General features: G+C 60.2%; 2 protein-coding genes across 6 annotated transcripts in view; one reads left to right on the top strand and one right to left on the bottom strand.

Moving 5' to 3' along the window:
* Positions 1–216: 216 nt before the first annotated feature.
* Positions 217–3,355, bottom strand: CLEC11A (C-type lectin domain containing 11A). The gene is made up of 4 exons (XM_006080035.4): positions 2,214–3,355; positions 1,786–1,978; positions 1,263–1,454; positions 217–901 (listed from the first exon to the last, which is right to left on the bottom strand). The coding sequence occupies exons 1-4, from the start codon at positions 2,358–2,360 to the stop codon at positions 456–458; spliced, it is 978 nt and encodes a 325-aa protein (XP_006080097.1). The 5' UTR covers positions 2,361–3,355; the 3' UTR covers positions 217–455.
* A 2,702-nt stretch (positions 3,356–6,057) lies between these two features.
* Positions 6,058–20,520, top strand: part of SHANK1 (SH3 and multiple ankyrin repeat domains 1) — a 51,423-nt gene continuing 36,960 nt past the window's right edge. For 3 of the 5 annotated variants that reach the window (XM_044931353.2, XM_025270024.3, XM_044931352.2), the window contains exons 1-8: positions 6,061–6,411; positions 8,933–9,230; positions 9,475–9,678; positions 10,397–10,468; positions 12,057–12,165; positions 12,269–12,420; positions 15,073–15,240; positions 15,622–15,738. In XM_044931353.2, the coding sequence (XP_044787288.2) occupies positions 8,976–9,230; positions 9,475–9,678; positions 10,397–10,468; positions 12,057–12,165; positions 12,269–12,420; positions 15,073–15,240; positions 15,622–15,738 (1,077 nt within the window). In that variant the 5' untranslated portion in view covers positions 6,061–6,411; positions 8,933–8,975. Of the gene's footprint in view, positions 6,412–8,932; positions 9,231–9,474; positions 9,679–10,396; positions 10,469–12,056; positions 12,166–12,268; positions 12,421–15,072; positions 15,241–15,621; positions 15,739–20,520 lie in introns of all 5 variants that reach the window. The other 2 variants (XR_006546058.2, XR_006546057.2) reach the window with 1 other exon arrangement.

Genomic DNA, 20,520 nt, shown 5'->3' with positions numbered 1-20,520 from the left:
CAAAGACCTTGAGTAGGGGGCACATTGCAGGCAGAGGTGTCAGCCGCGTGTGCATTCGTGGACTCCAGACATCTGTGCGCAGGAGCAGATGACCATGTGTACGTATGCACATGTGTTCTCTATCACTCTGATCTGGGGCTCGAATAATACCTGTAAGAGGGAGACAGGCCTTGCCCCGCAAAAAGATAAAAGGCCAAAAGCGCCTCCACTGCCTACTCAAGTGAGATTCCACAACGTTTTATTGGCGCGGGACCTAGCCTCGTGCCCACCACCTCCGGGAAAGACAGGCAAGGAAGGGGTCCCGGCCCCGCAGGAGTCCCCCAGGGATCGGCCAGCCAGGGAAAGCACATTTCCATCCGCGGGCGAGGAAGGAAGGAACGGTGTCTTTGCTGGGAGCATAGCCCAGGCACAGGGCGGGTGGTGGGGCGGAGTGGAGAGGCGGGGAGCCGGCCCCGCTAATAGGGGAACTCGCAGACGTAGTAGAGGCGCCGATCGCAGTCGTGGTCCCACCAGGAGCCATCGTCCGAGGCCTGAGCCACGCAGTTCTCCAGCACGCCGCCGTTGGGCTGGTTGGGGCTGAGCGGGTGCGGCGCGGCGCTGGGCCGGGCGCCGGGCTCAGGGCTGGGGGCGCGGTGCCAGGCGAAGAAGGATACGCGCTGGCCGTTCTCGAAGAGGTACAGGCCCTCGGCGCGCCGGTCGTGCACGCCCAGCCACACGGGCCAGTTGTACGGTGCGAGCGCCGCGCGCAGGTAGCGGGTGAGCGTCTCCATCTGCCGACTGTCAGCGGGCTGAGCCAGGCTCCCGCCCCGCGCCACGCACCGCGCCTGCGCCGCCGCCTGAGCCTCGAAGTCGCGCGAGAGCAGGAAGCACTTGTGGCCAAGACGCGCCCCCTTCAGGCAGCCTGCGGGCGGAGCGGGGCGGGGCCGAGCGGAGGCGGGGTTAGTGCCTCGGGGGCGGGTCGAGGGCGGGACCAGAGTCGCCCGGAGCCAGTGACAGAGCCGCCAGGGGGCGTGGCCAGGCCGTGGGGGCGGGACCGTAGGGGGCGTGGTGCGGCCGGAGCAGGGTCGGCTCACTAGCACGGTCGGGACACGTTCACCCTCCCCATCAGCCAGCACACCCCAAATCCTCGAGGGCCGCCACCCCTCGCCCCTAACACCTAGGGTCCTCATGTCTCAGACTCCCTTCGGGGCTCCCCTCTCCCCACCGGTCCGCGGCCTGACCTGGATCGTCCCTCCTTCCCAGCCCGGCGGGATGCGACTCACCCTCTAAGCGGCCATGCTCGCGCTCGGCGCGGCTCTGCGCCTCCTGCAGGGCTTGCACGGCGTCGCGGGTGTCGCCCGCCACTTCCCTCAGCTGCCGCAGCCCCCGAGTAAGCTCGGCCACGCGGGTGTCCAGCGCGTGCAGACGAACGTGCACCTGGTGCAGGCCTGCGTCTAGGCCGGCCAGGCGACCCACTGCGGGTGGACAGGGCGCACGCTGGACGGAGACCCTGGGGGCGGAGCCAGGGGACTGGAGGACCCGGGGGGGACCCGGGACCTACGGCTTCTGGGGCGGAGTTGGGGTGAGGGGTGGGGGCCCTCAAGACTTCTGGAAGGTAGGGGCCGGTGGCCACCCCGGTCTCTTGAAAGGCAAAGCCGGGGACCCGGAGCTCCTGGGTGTGAGGGCTCCGAGCTGGGCGGTGGGCAACTGAAAAATCCTGGGGCAGGGAAAGGACGGTTCGTTTTTGTGAAAATGACCACGGAGGCCGGGGTTGGGGGGCGCAGGGCGGAGCTAAGGATTACTTACGGATATAAGTGATGGCGTCCTCCGGGGTGGGAGAGGGGCTGGGGCTGACGCCCGGGGTCGGTGTGGGTTCCTCCTCGCCTTCCTCCTCCCCCTGCCCGTTCTCCTCGGTCGCCCAGGCCCCCCTGCCTTCAGAGTTTCCCTCGGGATTTTGATCTCCCCTCCTAGCAGGCAGCCCCAGCGCTTCCTGTAAATGCTAAGGCAAGGAGGGTGATCAGGGCCAGGCTGGCAGCTACATTCAGACTCCCCAGACGCCCCTTTCCAGCTATCAGCTGGCTGTCTGCCCTCTTCTCTGAACCCATCACCTTCATCCTCCGAGCCTATCCCATCCCTCCCGTTGCCCATTCTTCTAACCCTGGAATACACCCCTCCCAAGCCCACAGTCACCCACCCGGGTCCCGCCACTAGAGTCCCAGCAGTCTCCAACTCACCTTCAGCATCAGGGCTTCCCTCTCCCGCTCCTCCTCCTGGGCGCCACCCCAGCCCCCCTCCCACTCCCTCTCAGCTCCCCGAGCCCCATGACTGAAGCCCAGGAGCTGGGGTACCACCAGCGCGCCAAGGAGCCAGGCGGCCTGCATCAGGCTGGTCTCAGAGCACCCAAGGCTGCAGAAGGGTGTGTTTTGGAGGAGAAGGATGTTTCTGGGGACCCGGAGTGTGTGCTGATCACCAGCCCCCTGGTTCACGCCTCTCCCAGCTTCTCTCTGGTCCCTCTCCTCCCAACTCTTGTCTCGGTCCGTTGGTCTCTGCTCCTCTGTGTGTGTCTCTCCCCGCCTCTCTTGGCTCCCCGGAGGCCCTGCCTCTGTGGCCGGAAACCTCCAACGTTCCAAAGCTTGGATCCCGCCTTGGGTCTCCACACACGCCCTCCTCTTCCCACTTTCCAGAGCTTGCTTCCGTCCTGTCCTGCTCTTCCCTTCTGCCTCAGCCAGAAGCTCCAGAAGGTCAGGAGGATGGAGCCAGCTCCCTAAGGGATCCTGGGGGCTCAGCCTCTGCCCAGGAACCTCCTTGGGAAGTTGCCAGGGCTTGGCCTCGCTTCCCTCTCCTCTCCCTGGCCACGCCTCAGGTCAAGGGAGACCTCAAGGTCTTGCTAAGGTTGTTATTATCCTGTGGCCACCGTTGCCCACACACCCTGCGGAATAAAGCTCTCACAGCATTCTCAGGCTCTAGAGCGCCTCCTGCCCCCCAGATCTCCCATCCTGCCCTCCAGGCCCTTGCTCCAGATCCAGATGAGCATCTGTGCCTGTCTGTGGGGATCCGTGCAAAGAGCACGCGTGTGGCTTGTGTGCAGCCCCCAGAAAGGTGGGGCTCTTGGATCCATCTGCCATGCTTTCCTGGAAGCCTCCTGCAGTCTGGGTCCTGGTTGGGGGTGACATGGGGGATTCCAGCTGTTCACAGACCCGGCAGACAGCCCCATCTGGGTGAGGGGCTGGGGCAGAGGGGAGGGTGGAGGTTGGGTGGGGTCTGAGAAGCTTTCTCCAGGAGGTGGAGTAAGCAGCTGCTGGGCTGGGTGCACAGAGAGCTCTGAGCGTTGAGAGCTACTTCATCTCCTGCCTGGACCACTGCAGTCCTCTCCTCCCGCCTCTCCCCTCCTTCCTCCCGAGCCCCTCCAATCCACGCAGCCTGCCGCAGCCAGAGCAATGCTTCCAAACCGTAAATCAGATCACATCACTCCCCACTCCCCTGCTCCCCCCCCCAGCTTCCCATCATGTGCGGGAGTGAAGCCAAACCCTGGCCTCAGCACAGGCCTGGCCTGCCCAGCCTGGGGGTGGGCAGGGAAGGGTGGATCCTTTGCACCTCTGCAAACTCATCACCCCCACTCCCTTCACCGCCCCGCTCCAAGCTCCAGCCACACTGATCTCTTCACTACTTCCTGAATGCTAAGCTCCTTCCCGCTTCAGAGCTTTTGCGCCAGCCTTTTCCTCCTTCTAGAAGGCATTTCCCCCCAGCTCCTTCTCATCACTGAGGTCTCAGCTCAGAGAGGCCTTCCCCAGGTAGTTTATTCAAACACCCCTTTTTATCTTTTTGGCTGAATCAAGACCAGCCTTGTCTTGATGGCTTGTTTATCTGTTTGGTGTCTGTCTCTCGCCAATGAAGGCAGGCATCCCTGTTCATGGCTGTATCCTCGGAGCTAGGACAGGGCCAACCCAGCGCATAGTAGGTACTCAGTCAATTGAACAAGGAAAGGAGCCTTCCCTGGCAGCGGGGTCGCAGCTCCACCAAAAGACTGAACCCTGCATGATTGTGTTTAAGTGGAAACTCGAGTTTCCTGTGGCCCTGGGGGTGGGGGTGCCTGGTGACCGGGGTAGAGGTGATGAGGGCAGGGGCAGGGAGGCTGCAGAGGCAGGAGCAGCAGGAGGCTGGCCATGCCCAGTCCATGCCAGACCCATGAGTCATGTAGGGCTTCCCCAGCTTCAGCCAGGCGGGCAGTGCCAGGATCGCAGGGCCCACTCTTCCAGGGGGGACACCAAGGCTCAGAGAGGGGACAGCTGGGCCTGCTGAAGGTTACCAGCACAGTGGCAGCAGCTAGCAGAAGCTTCTGGCTCCCGGCACGAGCAGGGCATCCGCCCTCAGCTGCTGGGAGCCCCAGGATAGGGCCTTGGAAATCAACACAGCCAGACTTTTCCATTTTCCAAGAAAGCAAAGGGCAGTGTGACCTTGGGCAGGCTGCCCACTGCCTCAGAGCTCGGGCCTCTCTTGGGCACTCATGAGGAGCCTGGGGACCCCTCACCAAGAGCTGATGCCCAGGCCGAGAAAAGCCTCATAAACTGTAGAAAGGGTACAGAGCCCCTCTCACTGCTGGTGCCGACACACACAGGCAGCTGTTTTCTCCCCAGGCCCAGCTGCTCACCACCTGGGCTGGTGGGGGTGAATCCAGAACTGGGCCTCCTGGGGCAGCTGGGCTGGCACCTGCTCCCGCTCATCCCGTGGCACCCCAGAGCCTGCAGCTGGATGTGCACCCAGAGGCTGCCTGGAACTGCCCTCCACAGGTGCCTGGGCTCCAGCTGGTGGCCCTGGAGGAGCTGTTGGAGCTGGGAGAAGGGTAGGGGCCTGGGCTGTGGCGACGCACTCACCGCTGCCCTATGGGATCGGCCCTGTCTCTGCAGGTGTGTCCCACGTGCAATGAGGAGATGGCTGGGGGGGATCATGTGTGGCAAAGAAAAATATGCAGCTATGGAGTGGCCAGTACTGAACCCCAGCACACAGCAGTCTGAAGACTTTGAGCCAGGCCACCTGTCTCTGATCCTGGCCACCACCTCTTGCTGGCTGGGTGACCTTGGGCAAATTGCTTAACCTCTCTGGGCCTCAGTTTTCCCCTCTCGTAAATGGGGATAGTGCAAGTCCATAGCCCAGAGGATTACAGTGTGCAAAGTTGACGAGTAAACCCAGCACAGAGCCGGGCACACAGAAAGTGCTCAAGAAATGTCAGAGATAATTGGTGGTGCAGGGTCGTGCCTCTCGATGGGCATGTGCACACCTGTGTGATGGACGGCCAGGGCACAGTGGGTGAATGTGATGAAGACAAAGCACACGTCTCCCTGTGGTTCTGTGTCTCTGTTTCAGGGTTGCGTGTGAGCTAGAGCTCTGAGCAAGCACAGCGGGCTGCGTGCCCGTGTGTGGGGTGGGTAGACGCGTGTGCTCTGCCGTGTGCATGCTCCGGCACACGGGTGTGATATGTACATGATGTAGCTGGCTGTGCTCATGGTAATGTATCCTGCGAGAGCCCGAACGCCCTGGAGAAGATGTGTATGTGGAGACGTCTGCAGGGGCAGGGCTGGGGAGCGACTCGCTGCACCTGTGCCTTGCGGGAAGGTGTGTGTGTGTTGGGGGGACAGGGCAGGAATCTATAGCTCTCACCATCCAGTTTGGGGGTGTAGAGTCTAGCAACGAATACTTAATTGTACCCTACTGTGGGTAGAGGTGGTGGGGGCGCCCTGGGAAGGGGCGGTCCTGGGGGGGTGCGGGGAGAGGTACCCTTAGGGGGGCGGAGCCCCATCCCCGGGGTACTGGGGCAAGCAGGGGTGGAGTCAGGGTTCGGGAATCTGGCGGCGGAGAGGAGCGGTGGGGGAGGGCAGGGGGAGGGGGCGGAGCCGGCGGGGGGGGATGGGCGAGGTTTGGGGGCGCGGGGAGGGGCGATGTCTCCTCCGCCGGCTCCCGGAGGGAGGGGAGAGGGCGGAGGGAGGGAGAGAGGGAGGGAGGGAGAGAGAGAGACCGGGTGAGGGAGAGACAGCGAGAGCGAGAGAGAGAGCCGGGAGGCAGAGGAGGCGCGGAGCGGGCGGCGGCGGCGGCGGCGGCGGCGGCGGCGGCCTGAGGCCGAGGAGAGGAGCCGACGGAGACGCGGCGCCCGGAGCCGGCCGGACCGAGCCGGGGGCGGGCTAGCTAGGAGGGGCGCGGCGGCCGCGGCGCAAGGGGGGGCGCTCTGCGGATGGCCAGGCCCGGCCCGCGGGGGGGGTGAGGTCCGCGGCCCCCCGCCCGCCCCCCCGGCCCCCGCCCGCCCCCTCCCCGGGCCCGCTCGCCCTCCGGGGCGGTGGGGCATGGCCTGAGGGTCTCCCGTCTCCGGGGGGGGGGGGGGGGGGGGGAGGGGGGAGGGGCCGCGGGCGCCGCCGACCGGGACTCAGCAGCCCCGCCAGGCAGGTAAGGGGGCCGAAAACCGGGGGTCTGGGTTGGGGGGTGAAGCGCGGGCCTGGGGCCGCGGGCGGGGGCGGGGGCGCCCCGGACGTCCTTGGCCAAGCGCCGGGCTCCCGGCCCGGGTGTGCGGTGGGGGGCGGGGGTGAGGAGGGGAGCGTTGCCCCGGGCGACGCCAAATTGGGTTACGCCTGGGTCCCCCGTGCCCCGTCCCGGATCGCGGACTTGCTGGGGGCATGCGGCCCCGTAACCTCCGGCCCGAACCCGCCTCCCGGCGCTCCTGGGCCGAGGGCTCGGTCGCGGTACCCGCCTCCCGGCCAGCCTGGCCCGGCCACTCCCCCGCCTCGCCCATCGCGGCCCACCTGGGCCCCCTGGACCCCTCCTGCGGCCCCACCCCTCGAGGCCCCTCGCCGTGGTCATTCCGGCGCCCACCCCCTCCAGCGGGGGTCAGGGCCTCGGCCTTCGCCGCCCCTTTCGACCCCCTGTGGTTTCGGCTTCTCCTTCCAGACTCGTCCAATCCCCTCCCACCCTTTCATGAGCTCCCTGCATCCCAACCCGGTCCCCGCTTCCTTCCCCACCGGCCGGCGCGCCCCCTCGGCTCCCGCCCCCGAGTCCTGCTCCCGGGGGCCTTCGCCCCCTCTCCGCGGACCCGGGCTCTCCCCCACCAGTTTCTCGGCCCCAGCCCAGGCTCCGTCTGCCCGCCTCTCCCCGCCTCTCTCCGCCTCCATTCATTCTCCCGGGCCGGCTCTCGGCCACGCCGGCAGCCTCCCCCCGCCGTACCCCCGCCGTCTCCCAGGGCACCCCCTCTCTCCCCTTTCCCCCCCCGCCCCCCCCCCCCCGCCGATTCCTCAGCCCGTCTCGGTACCAGCTGCGTGCCAGCTATTCTTAGCCGCGGAGCGTTTGATTCATGCCGCCCCGGCGGAGTGTGCCCGCTCCCTCCCTCGGGGGCTGAGGGGGAGGGGCCCGAGCTGGTCCTGGGGGTTGGGGGCAGCCGCACGCGCCGGGGGACCGGGCGAGCTTTGCTTTCAGGAGTCCGTGGAGGCTGGGGGAGGGGGTCAGCCGGGGTCAGCCGAGGGGGAGTGGCTGCCAGCCCCAGGTCTGGAGGTGGGAGTGGAGTCGCTGGGTAGGAGGAGGCCGGGCGGGGGGCTGGGGGGTCTTCGCCAGGGCCAAGTAGGGGAGGCTCTGCTGGGTACCCAGAGTGGGAGGGAGCCGTGGCCACGCTTAGGGGAGGGGGTGGCCAGCCCATGGCTGGAGGCTGGCTCGCCCACAGTTCTTGAAACTCTCCTCCCCCCCGCACACATTTTGTCTTCCCTCCCCAACCCCCCCAGCCCATCCCCACTCCCCCAAAGTCAGCAGTACCCTCCACTGCTTCCCATCTCCATGGCAACGTGCAGGAGCCGGGCCTGGTGTGGGGGGGAGGGACCAGACCAGACATTCTGGTTTCCGGTGCTGGGGTGGGAGGGGGGGGAGAAAACGGGAAAGAAGGGCCCCATCTGGACTCACCCTTATAAGACCAATTCAGGGGCGAAGAACAGTGGGGATCTGAAGAATAGTGGGGATCTCACCCTCACCCACCAGACTCTCATCCCACTCCTTAGCCTCCCTCCCAGCCCCCCAGTCTCCCTCAGAGTGGGGCCCCCAGGACCAGGCGATGCCCGTCCTTCCACCCAGCAGCGCCAGGCCTCGAACACACCCGCAGGTCACCTACCGCCGCCCTACACCCACCCAGGCCACCGCAAGGCTGTCACCCGGACGGACGGCCCTGCCAGGGCCAGTCTCCCCACCCACCCACACACCCTCTCAAGATGCCCCCCGGAAACTTGCACAGGCCACCTCTTGTGGTTCCCCCCGTGGGACACCTCATGCATGGTACTCTCTGCCCCAGCCAGGTGCCCCTGCCCCCTGGGATGCTGGCTCTCCAGCAGCCCTCCACACACACGCGGTCAGCCACACTTCAGTGAAGTCACCGGCTCCACCCTAGGCTCAGGGCACCTCCCTCTCCTCCTTACTACATCTCAGCCTCCTCGCGGTCATCCAGGAGGTACCAGGAGCAGAAGGCGGGGAGGACCTCGGGTGAGGAGGGGCCAGGCTGGGGCCAGGAGGGCAAGGTGCCGGTGGGTCGCCCACCTGTCTGTCCTGGGCTAATTTTAGCTGCATTATCCCTGGCCTGGCAAAGTGGGCCAGTGGCTCCCGCGGTGATTCTGCGGTTTCTGGGACACCGCCGCGCTGGGTCAGCGGCAAAGTGGGGCGCAGGAGGGGCGGGGGGCTGCAAGCAAGGCCAAGGGCAGGGAAGGAGACACGTGCAGGCAGCATGGCAGGGCTGGGGGGGTGGGGGCGTGTGTGCCCGGGAGCTCGGGAGAGAGCTTGGAGGCGGTAGGAGTGTCTGGGGGTGTGTCCAGCCTCCTGCCTGTCTCCCTCAGGCAGCTTGGAGCCACTGCCCTGGACCGTGTTTGTCCACTGAGTGCGCCCGTGGCCTCCAAAGGGCCTGGGCTCCTGGTCTGACTGCCACCCCTGCCCCTTCCCCTGCCAGCCGCCTGTGATGCTGCCGTCCCCCATCGCCCCGTGGCCCCACGATGACCCACAGCCCCGCGTCAAGCGAGGACGAAGAACGCCACAGTGCCAGCGAGTGTCCCGAGGGGGGCTCAGAGTCCGACAGCTCCCCAGACGGGCCCGGGAGAGGCCCCCGGGGGACCCGGGGCCGGGGCAGCGCAGCACCTGGTAGCCTGGCCTCGATCCGAGGCCTCCAGAGCCGCTCCATGTCCGTCCCAGACGACGCCCACTTCAGCATGATGGTTTTTAGGATTGGCATCCCTGACCTTCACCAGACAGTGAGTGACAGCCCGCTGGCCGGCGGATGGGGGGTGGGGTGGTGGTGGGAGACAGGGACCACCGGAGTCTGCACGGGGAGGGGGGAACGGGAGGGGGCCTCTGGTTCTGGATGCCCTCACACATGGCCCCCACTGCCAGACCCCCATGGGTTTCCCCCAGCCCTCCACTGTCCCGGGAATCACCCACAGCCCTCCGCAGACCACCTCAGGCCCCTTCTCTCTCTCCTGTCGCCACCCCCACCAGAAATGCCTGCGCTTCAACCCCGATGCCACCATCTGGACGGCAAAGCAGCAGGTGCTCTGTGCCCTGAGCGAGAGCCTCCAGGACGTGCTCAACTACGGCCTGTTCCAGCCAGCCACCTCGGGCCGGGACGCCAACTTCCTGGAGGAGGAGCGGCTGCTGCGGGAGTACCCCCAGTCCTTCGAGAAGGGGGTGCCCTACCTGGAGGTGAGAACCCCACAGCCTTCCCAGCCCCTTCGCAGATGCGAGCAGGCATCTGCCCGCTCCCCGTTTTTTCTCCCAGCCCAGCCCTCAGCAAGGGAAAACCCTGTGGGCACTTCTGGATATAAAGGGTGCCCTAAGGATCCCGGGGCTTCCCTGGTGGCTCAGAGGGCAAAGAATCTGCCTGCAATGCAGGAGACATGGATTCCATCCCTGGGTCAGGAAGATCCCCTGGAGGAGGGAATGGCAATCCACTCCAGTATTCTTGCCTGGAAAATCCCATGGACAGAGAAGCCTGGTGGGCTAGTCCATTGAGGTCGCAAAGAGTTGGACACGACTGAGTGACTGAACACCTTGACTTAACAATCAGAATCAGAGAGGCCTGAGTTCAAATTACCAGGGCGTTCTTGCCTCTGACCAGCAGGCAGAGTGGCCTTGGGTGAGTCATCTCCCTGCCCCAAGTTTCCCCTGGCCTACCAAAGTGGGAAAGGGTTCCCAATGACAGTGGTTATTCTAAAACATACCCCGCGGGGTCCAGACACCTTAGGGGTTGCAGTCCACAGGCCCGTAGTGGCCCAGCAGCCCTCTGCCCACCCAGCCAAGACTCTGGGGCTATTTTTCGTCCTGACCCTGCACTGACTTCCCTGGCTCAGAAGAGGTCCAGACCCCTGACTCTGAGTCTTTTGTCTCTCCCGTCACCCCCGCCCCCACCCCGTGGCCTCAGTTCCGATACAAGACCCGTGTTTACAAGCAGACCAACCTGGATGAGAAGCAGCTGGCCAAGTTGCACACGAAGGTGAGAGAACCCTGCTGGCACTTACGCCACCACCCCCAACCTGGAGCCCCCTTCCCTAACTACTTTCTCTCCTAGCTCTTCCCGATGACCCTGCAAACCTTCTTTTCTTCTGCCAGCATCCCCCACTTAACTTGGGATGCTGTGTCATATTTGGGACAACCCCAAATGCACCTGATGACTCCATCACAGCCTTTCATTAAAAAAAAAAAAAAAACTTTTTATTTTGCACTGGAGTATAACTGATTAACAATGTTGTGATAGGTTCAGGTGGACAGGGAAAGGACTCAGCCGTACATATACGTGTATACATTCTCCCCCAAACTCCTCCCCTACCCAGGCTGGCACATAACGTTGAGCAGAGTTCCACGTGCTATACAGTACATCCTTGTTGGTTATCCATTTTAAACACAATAATGCGTACAGGACCTTCCCAAAGTCCTTACTATCCCTTCCCGCCTCTAGCATACATCAGAGCTTTTCTCATCTTCTCTCTTTGCGCCTCTGCCCAGGCTTGTGCCATTTCCACCTGGCTCCCACTTTCTTCATCCTTGGATTCTCCCCTCTCATCTCCTGGGGCCCCTATATCCATGCAGGAAAGCCCCCCGCCCCCAGCCAACGTAGCCTGTGACTCTGGTATCTAGTGTCCCTCTGTCTAGGGGCAGTTTCATAGACACCCTGCAGTTCACACAATCCCAGAGCCTGAATCTCTACCAGATCCAAGGATGCACTCCTCTGCAGCCATTTATCCTCCTGGCATCTTGCTCTCTGGGGCTTCCCTGGTGGCTCAGTGGTAAAGAATCCGCCTGACAATGCAGGGGGCACAGGTTTGATCCCCATGTGGGGAAGATCCCCTGGAGGAGGAAATGGCATCCCACTCCAGAATTCTTGCCTGGAGAATCCCATGGACAGAGGAGCCTGGTGGGCTACTGTCCGTAGGGCCACAAAGTGTTACATGACTGAGCGACTTAGTTGTGTACTCACACACCTTGCCCTCCAGTCCTCAGGCTGTATCGCCTGAGTCTCTTCTGGTCCCCTGAGAGCTGGGAGGAAGTCAGGGGGCTGCTTCGGTCGGAAGTGAAATGAACGATCCTTGACACTTGGGAAGAAAGCTCGCTGGCTGCTTCTTACCCTCAGCCCCACCCCACCATGCACTTGTCTCCGTCCTCCCCCAAACAGTCCATCCATCCAGACCCATACCATCTGCGGGAGCAGCCAGCCACATACGGCCACCGGGGTACCTGTGGTGTACCAGGTCCAAATTGAGCCTCACTATGAGCGTGAAATACACAATGGATCTTGACGACTCAATACCCCTAGAAGTATCTCGGTAATAAATTTCATGTGGATTACCTGTTGAATCAGTAATATTGTGGATATATATGATAGACTAAAAAGAGATAGGTCATCGAAGTGAATTTCAATATAATTGGAAGGTCTTCTTCCTTTAAAAAAAGTGGTGGCTACTAGGGACTTCTCGATGGCATGTGTGGCTTGCTGTGTGATTCCACTGGACAGCGCTGCTCCAAACCCAGCCTTGCCTCTTTCCTCCCTGACCGCCTGTCTTCTCTCTCTCTCATCTGCGACTCAGACGGGGTTGAAGAAGTTCCTGGAGTACGTGCAGCTCGGGACATCTGATAAGGTGGCACGGCTGCTGGACAAGGGGCTGGACCCCAATTATCATGACTCAGATTCAGGAGGTAGGGAGCGGGCGGCAGGGCGGGGTGCTTTGGGAGGGCTGGGGAGTCAGGGACGACGAGGCCCAGGGGCTGCACATGACCGGCCTTTCCCCCTGCCTCCCAGAGACCCCCCTGACGCTGGCTGCTCAGACCGAAGGCTCCGTAGAGGTGATTCGAACCCTATGCCTGGGCGGGGCGCACATTGATTTCCGGGCCCGGGATGGCATGACCGCGCTACACAAGGCCGCCTGTGCCCGCCACTGCCTCGCTCTGACGGTGAGGTTTCAGATCCTTCCAGGACCCTCCCCAGAGCCCAGAGACACCCCCGAGTGACTGTGTTCTTCACCCAGACTGTGTCCGGCCAATCCCCCCGGCCCCTCTGTCCACCTCCCTCCTCCACAGTCACTCCTCTGACTGCACCCAAGACCCTCCTGGGACTTCTGGGAGGCCCCCTCCCCAGCTCAAGGCTCGTGATCAGCTATAGCTGATGGTCATGTGGACCCTTGCCCTGCCCCCAGGTAGATCATGTTAACTTCCTGACACCCAGAACTTCTCCAGCCCCGCTGAGCCAGCAGTCCACACCTACCTCTGTCTCCCCGAGGTATAGACTCTTCCTGGTGCCCTTTATTTTTTTTATTTTTTGGCCACACAGCACGGCATGTGGGATCTTAGTTCCCTGATCCCGTGCCCTGTGCACCGGACATGCAGGGTCTTAACCACCGGACCACCAGGGAAGTCCCCTGGTACCCTTTAAAATACAGAGTGAGTTTCCCACCGTGCCCCCAGACACCATTCCCTTATCTGCTCCCTCCAGACACTGGTCCTCATGCTTCCCAACTCAGCCCTTCCATTCACTTCTCAACCTACAGCTCACTCTCCCAGTACACCACCTTCACTCACCTGAAATACAGCCCTCTACTCCAATTGTTGTTCAGTAACTCAGTCGTGTGTGACTCTTTGCGACCCCATGGACTGCAGTACACCAGGCCTCCCTGTCCATCATCAACTCCTGGAGTTTACTCAAACTCATGTCCATTGAGTTGGTGATGCCATCCAATCATCTCATCCTCTGTCGTCCCCTTCTCCTCCTGCCCTTAATCTTTCCCAGCATCAGAGTCTTTTCCAATGAGTCGGCTCTTTGCATCAGGTGGCCAGAGTATTGGAGCTTCAGTTTCAGCATCAGTCCTTCCAATGAATATTCAGGATGGACTTCCTTTAGGATGGACTGGTTTGATCTCCTTACTGCCCAGTATAGTGCCTAAAATGTGCCTTTACAAGCAGATGAAGCTCATAGACCCTCAGTATATATACATGGGGGCTTCCTAGGTAGCTCAGAGGTAAAGAATCCTCCTGCGATGTAGGAGACTTGGGTTCAATCATGAGTTGGGAAGATCCCCTGGAGAAGGAAATGGCACCCACTCCAGTATTCCTGCCTGGAAAATTCCATGGATAGTGGAGCCTGGTGGACTGCAGTCCATAGGGTCCCAAAAGAGTCAGATACCACTGAACGACTGAGCACGCACACATACATTCATGGAGTCAGCTTGCCCGGTCTTATTTTAAAATGTTCTTTCTCTCCTCCTACCCAAGGGCACTTGATCCCTCTTCATCCATAGGTCAGGATAGAGCGCCCCTGAAGTTGTTGGTAAACACCATGGTTCATAGATGATCCAGCCTAAGCAGCCTTCCCTTCTCTTATCCAATCCTTCCCTGAAGAACCCTGAAGGCAGTCAGATACCAGTCCCAAAGGTCTGCCTCACAGCCCTGGAATTGACAGACCCTCTTCATGCACCCTCCTCCCCCAAACCCCTTCTCCTACCTGCTTCCCAGGTGGCCCTAGTGGTAAAGAAGCCTCCTGCAAAGGCAGGAGACATAAAAGATGTGGGTTTCATCCCTGGGCCGGGAAGGTTCCCCTGGAGAAAGAAATGGCAACCCACTCCAGCATTCTTGCCTGGAGAATCCCCATGGACAGAGGAGCCTGGTGGGCTACAGTCCATGGGGTCGCAAAGAGTCAGACAGGACTGAAGCGACTTTACACATACACACATACCCCCAAACCCCACTCCTGCTCACGCCCAATCCCTCCCTCCCAGGCCTGCGCTTGTGCAATCCAGCAGCCACTAGCGCCACGGGCGGGGGAGGGGGGGAGGCTGTTTAGATTTAAATAGAAGAAAATGAACTAAAATTAAAACTTCCGATTCTCAGGCTTACTAGCCACCTTCCAGCGGCTCGGTAGCCCCCCACGCGGCTGCCATGTTGGATCGTGCGGTTGTAACTATTTCCATCACCGCAAATGTTGGAAATGTTCTGTTGGACTGCGCCACCGTGACTCTGTTCGCACGGCGCCGGCGCCGCCAACACTCCTCACACGCTCGAAGCTGCCAGTCTTCCAGGCCCAGATCCGTTCCTCGAGGGGGATCACTCCCTGCCCCCACCCCAGCTCCCGGCCCCAGTGAGGCTGAGCCAAGTCGCTTTGACCCGAGCTTGCCCCCTCGCAGACCATTTCCCTGCCTCTTCTTGCGATCCCGGACCTCACCACACCTCCCACTCAGCCAGGGGCCCTCCTGCATCCAGGCGCCCTTCTCTGATTGGTTCCCCACCACCAGCCTGTTGAGTAGGTGGGCACTGAGGCATTAAGCGTCTTCAGTGGCTCATGCCGTATGGCTCATGGGGGAAGGCTGGGCAGGATTTCACAGTGGGAGGGAGGGGTCCTCTGGAGGCATCGCCCCAGTCTCTCTGTTGTTCACAGGGATGAGAGAGGCTGACAGGGCAAGGGCCAGCCTCAAGGTCACTCAAGGGCATCGTGGCAGCATCAGCTCTGGCTCTGACCCTGTGTGAGGTTACCCAGGTCTCTTCGTCCAATTGGCCCCTGATAACCAGCCACTACTTGTGTGATTGTCATCCTTTTTTTTTTTTAACCTTTCCTAGGCGCTCCTGGATCTTGGGGGCTCCCCCAACTACAAGGACCGCCGAGGGCTGACTCCCCTGTTCCACACGGCTATGGTGGGGGGTGACCCCCGCTGTTGCGAGCTACTCCTGTACAACAGGGCCCAGCTGGGCATATCTGATGAGAACGGCTGGCAGGAGATTCACCAGGTGCTCCCGCCCGGCCTAGAGAGGTTTGGGGTGGCATGGGCGGCAGGTGGGCCCTGAGGGTGGGCAGGGATCGGGGACCCTAATCCAAGGGCCTAGGGCTGCGGGTGCTGGGGTCCTCCCGGGGGATGGAGGTGGGAGTAGGTCCCCAAAGAGGAAGCATAGAGGTGTCATCACCAGGACTCTGAGGAGTTAGACTGGAGGCCTGGGCCTTGGAATGACTGGTGACGTTGACAGCATGGGTCCCTGAGCGAGAATGGGGCCTCAGAGGAGAAGGAAGGGGGAGTGGCGGATGCAGGGCTGCCTGGCCTCCAGGTGAAGGAGAGAGACAGATGCTGTGGCCAGGTGGGTCTGACCCGGGCTCTGGCCCCCGGTCCCCTCCAGGCCTGCCAGCGGGGTCACTCTCAGCATCTGGAACATCTGCTCTTCTACGGAGCTGAGCCTGGAGCCCAGAACGCCTCGGGGAACACGGCCCTACACATCTGTGCCCTCTACAATAAGGTCTGCTCTCCTCCTGACTCGCGTCTCCTGGCCCCCCCTGGTGCCCCCGCCCCACTCTTCCACTGTTTCATTCATTCATTCGTTCGTTCATTCATTCATTCAAGAGAGGTTTCCTGAGCTCCTCCCCTGGGTCAGGCTCAGAGTCGGGGGCTGAGGGGACAGTAGCAAGCAAGACAGACAACCTCCCATCACGGGACACACCCTGCCAGGGCGATCCCAAGTGTTCAGAAGGAGGTCACTGGGAATCCAGGTCTCCGTGGGGGCCCACATCTGGGCTTGGCCTTGGGGCTGGGTCGATGGAGGTGGCTCTCAGGAGGATGTGCCATCAGAGCTAAGATGAGCAACAGGTGGTCATATAGAAGAGGGCAGAAGGGGCATTCCCGGCAGAGGGCACCGTCTGTGCCAAAAAATCCGGAGGGGAGAGGGTCAGGGTTGTTACTGGAAATGCAGGAAACTACAAAGGTCCTATTTCTTTTCTTTAAAAGTTTGTTAAGGTATATTCATTTATTTGTTTGTTTTTGGCTGTGCTGGGTCTTCGTCGCTGTGCGCAGAACTTTAGTTGTGGAGAACAGGCTCTAGAGCACAGGCTCAGTAGTTTCGGCACACAGGCTTCATCGCTCCACAGCATGTGGGATCTTCCCGGACCAGGGATCGAACCCGTGTCCACTGAATTGGCAGGCAGATTCTTAACGGCTAGACCACCGGGGAAGTCCTCCTTTTTAAAAAATTTTTTATTTTATGTTGGAGTATCCCTGATTTACAGTGTTGTGTTAGTTTCAGGTATACGGCAGTGATTCAATTATATAGAGACATATATCCCTTCTTTCTCAGGTCTTCTCCCACATAGGTTATTGCAGTCCTTGAGTAGAGTCCCCTGTGCTATACAGTGGGTCCTTGTTGGTTATCTATTTTACATATAGTGTGTATATGTTGGGCTTCCCAGGTAGCACTAGTAGTAAAGAACCCACCCGCCAATGCAGGAGAAATAAGAGATGCAGGTACAATCCCTGGTCGGGAAGATCCCCTGGAGGAGGGCATGGCAACCCATTCCAGTATTCTTGCCAGGAAAATCCCACGGACAGAGGAGCCTGGCGGGCTACAGTCCATGGGGTGGCAAAGAGTCAGACACAGCTGAAGTGACTTCACGTGCATGCACAGACACAGTGTGTATATGTTAATCCCCAAGGGTCCTATTTCTAATGGGTCTCCATTCAGCTGCCAGTGGGGCACCTACTGCAGGGGACAAGGGACAGCCCCCGAGGGGACAAGAGTGTGTTGCACGTTGTAGCGATTCAGGGCAGGGTGGACGGTCCCCAGCTCAAGAGCCCTGAATGGAGGTGAGCAGTGAAGAGCTGCATACCTGCTGCAGCTGTGCTGTCGTGGCTGGTTGGGTTGATAAAAGCTGGGGCTTTTAGCCTGATTACCCCAGCTGGCTTGTCACCGGTGCACCGGGGGATCCTGGCCAGATCAGCCCAGGCCCCAAAGCCCCGGTCTCAACACCTGCTTCCCAAGGCTCTCTGTCCTTGGAGGGTCTCCCTGCCCTTGGTCGGTTGCCTCGGGGTCTTAGGAGGCCAGGGCCTGGCATGCTGCAGCTGATCCATCAGCCTCTTTCCCCCTCCTCCAGGAAGTCTCCCAGAACAGCCCCAGCCCCTTCTCTCTCACCAGAACGTGCAGTGCCAGGATGTGGCTGGTAGCCACGTGCCGCCTTGTGGCAGCGAGCAGTCTGCTCGCTCGGCGCCTGCCGAGCAGGGAGAACGCAGTGTTTGTCAAATTGCCTGTACTTCCCCTCCCCGGTGCGTCTGTCTCTCCTGCTCCTGAAGCGGGCCTCATTCCGGATTTTCTGACCCCACAGCCAGTGCGCAGGCTAGGGCACCCTGAGTAAGTCCTCTCCCCTCTCTGAGGTTCCATCCGGCTCCCTGAAGTCAGGGTAACAGCAGCTGATTGAAGGGGATGAAAGATCATGCGTGATAAGTGCTCATCCCTAGGAGGCAGCTATGCTAATAATAATGATTATTATCATTATCATTACTGTTATCAGTCAGGATCTGGTCAGGAGACAGAGACCATACTGGCAATTTGAAAGGGAAAATGTAGTGTATAGATAGAAAGGGGGGGGCAGATTCTCAGATGGCACTAGTGGTAAAGAATCCACCTGCCAAGCAGGAGATGCAGGTTCAATCCCTGGGTCAGGAAGATCCCCTGGAGGAGGGAATGGCAACCTGCTCCAGTATTCTTGCCTGGAGAATCCCATGGACAGAGGACCCTGGTGGGCTACAGTCTATAGGGTCATAAAGAGAGGGAACAATTACTCCGAGTGGGTCAGATGAGTCAGCCATTTCCCTCGCCTTGAGCTTCTACTTTTTCATCTGTAAAATGGGTCGGTAACCTCTGCCTCGCAAAGGATCAAGGGTGTGAATGTTTGGCTCACTCTCAGCATGGCGCTTAGCAAATAGATGCTTGACAGACACAAGTTCTTCTCCGACTTTCTTTCCCCTCCTCTTCCCTCCCAGACTTTAAGCTTCCCAAGGCCCAGAGCTGGGTCTGAAAGATTTCCTCACTCTCTGCCCCTCTGGTCTTCTGGCCAGCCCATCTAGCCTCTGGTGGTGAGGATCAGGGCCATGTCCGGGTTGTGAGCTCCTCAGGGGTGGGGCTTACTTCTGATCAAGTGCTCTGTCCCAAGGCCGTGGCGTATAGTAGGCTTAGAGGCATCTTTTTTGAATGAGTGAGAATGAATGAATGAATGATGGATCAGATACCTTGAATCCCCTGCCAAGACCATGCACAGCATCCAGCTCAGAACACTCAACAGGTATTTGCTTCGAGATAGATTGAATGACTCCAGGAATGAATGAATGATTTGAATAAATGACTTTTGCATGACTCAACTCCACATCCTCATCCTTTCCAGGCCCATTTCCTAAGCACCTACTGTGTGCCGGGACGTGAGATGAATCAGACACAGCATGGCGGCCGTCCTCGGGCGGGTAGGGTTGGGGGGAGTTCACAGTTTGGCAAAGAGGTAGATGTGTAAACAAATAATTACAATTCAGTGGGATGAGTGCTACTGCTCCGGTACCTACAGGGTGCTCAGGGGTGGAGCGAACTGCTGGTTGAGATGAAAGAGATGCTCTTGGGTCTGTTCTAGGCAAGGTGACGGTGGGGGCAGGCAGATATGCAAGAACACACACGGCACCAATTTATCGTCGAGTTGGGGATACAGCACATGCACACAGGGACACACACTCACACTCACAAACACGCCCGGAAAACGAACTGGGCTAACTTTGCCGTCCAGTCGGGGAGCCATCAGACTTGGGCGATCAGAGTTGTGCTTTCACAGTAGACAGATGAGTGCTAGGATCAGAAAGCTTGGTTTGAGTCCCAGCTGCCCCACTGACTGGCTGTGTGACCTTGCCCTCTCTGAGCCTGTCCCGTAGGATGGACCCATACAAGCATCGTTGATGGGTCTGTCACATGAAGAGGGTGAGACCGAGGAAGTGTCTGGTGAATGCTGGTTAGACTGGGCATCTGGGGGATTTGGAGTGGAGCTGAGCTGGAGGCCAGGTTGGGTTCGCCCAAGCCAAGACAGAGGAGGAGGACTCCCCTCATCCAGCAACCGTTTATTGAACAGTTCTATGGGCCAGGCACCATGCCAGGCCGTGGGTGCCACAGACAAAACCTTGCCTCTCCAAAATAGACAATGGAGTGGGGGAGAGATGCTGGAGATGAATAAAATCGAAATGTAATTTCAGGGAGGCAGTATTATAAGGAAAACGAGTTAATTGTGACTTAGAAGAATGCCCGGCACACAGCAGATATCATATAAATTAAAATAAAGCCAGGAACAGGTCAAGGGTTTATTTTTGACAGGGTCATCAGAGGGGCCTTTTCTGAAGAATTGGCCTCTGTGCAGAAATGTGCATCAAGTGAGAAAGTGAGCTGTGTGGAGAGCTAGGGGCAGAGACTCCCAAGTCGAGGAAGCAGCAGGTGCAAAGGCCCTGGGGCAGGAGCATGCCTGCCAGAGAAGGCAGGCCAGTGTGCCTGCAGAGTGGGGAGCGAGGAAAGGTGGTATAGCAGATGCGGTCGATGAGGCTGGAGCTGGGGGTGGCAGGGCAGGCAGATCAGCGGGGGTGCCTCCCAGACCAGGGCAAGGACGTTGGGTCTGTTGTGACTGACACTGGCAAGGAATTGATCTGGTCTTGGATGGCAGTGTCTCCCACCCCCCCGACCATCCAGCCCTGGCCCCCACTGCCTCCTGCCTCCTTCCTTCTGGGTCTAGCAGAGTGTTTGAGTAAGGGCTCAGGAGTCAGACACACCTGGGTTTGAATCCAAGGGCTGATCGTCACCGGCTCCCTTTGAAGCCTTAGTTTCTTCATCTGTAAAACGGGGACAGTCACTTCCATCTCACAGAATTGTTGGGCTAGTCAGTGGCTACTGCCTCTAAGGTGCTCTGATACGCAACACAGTAAGTCCCCCACCCCAAGAGGTCTGACTTGGTGGCTCTCAAGCCGGATGCTCCTGCACGCGAGGGGACATTTGGCAGTGTCTGTGGACGTTCTCCGCCGCCGCCACTGAGGAGGGAGTGCTACTGGCATCTAGTGGCAGAGACCAGAGAATGATGCTCAACGCAATGCACAGGATGGCCCCGCTACAGAGACTTGTCTGGACCCTGAGCGTCCGTCGTGCTAATGATGAAAACCCCAGATTGGGAGGTTGGGGCGAGCAGGTGCAAGCTATTATATGGAATGGATAAACAACAAAGCCCTGCTGTAGAGCGCAGGC

The sequence above is a fragment of the Bubalus bubalis genome, chromosome 18 (genome assembly GCF_019923935.1).
Source record: "Bubalus bubalis isolate 160015118507 breed Murrah chromosome 18, NDDB_SH_1, whole genome shotgun sequence".
Lineage (NCBI taxonomy): Eukaryota > Metazoa > Chordata > Mammalia > Artiodactyla > Bovidae > Bubalus > Bubalus bubalis.
The sequence above is the reverse complement of the archived record's forward strand: the minus strand, read 5'-3'. Positions and strand labels throughout refer to the sequence as shown.

What these genes read in the sequence shown, in the direction of transcription:
- CLEC11A (XM_006080035.4), bottom strand. Translation starts at nt 2,360, where the DNA reads ATGCAGGCCGCCTGGCTCCTTGGCGCGCTGGTGGTACCCCAGCTCCTG. An exon ending in GGACGCCATCACTTATATCC is followed by an intron (nt 1,455 to 1,785) that starts GTAAGTAATCCT and finishes GTCCACCCGCAG; the next exon opens with TGGGTCGCCTGGCCGGCCTA. An exon ending in CGAGCATGGCCGCTTAGAGG is followed by an intron (nt 902 to 1,262) that starts GTGAGTCGCATC and finishes CTCCGCCCGCAG; the next exon opens with GCTGCCTGAAGGGGGCGCGT.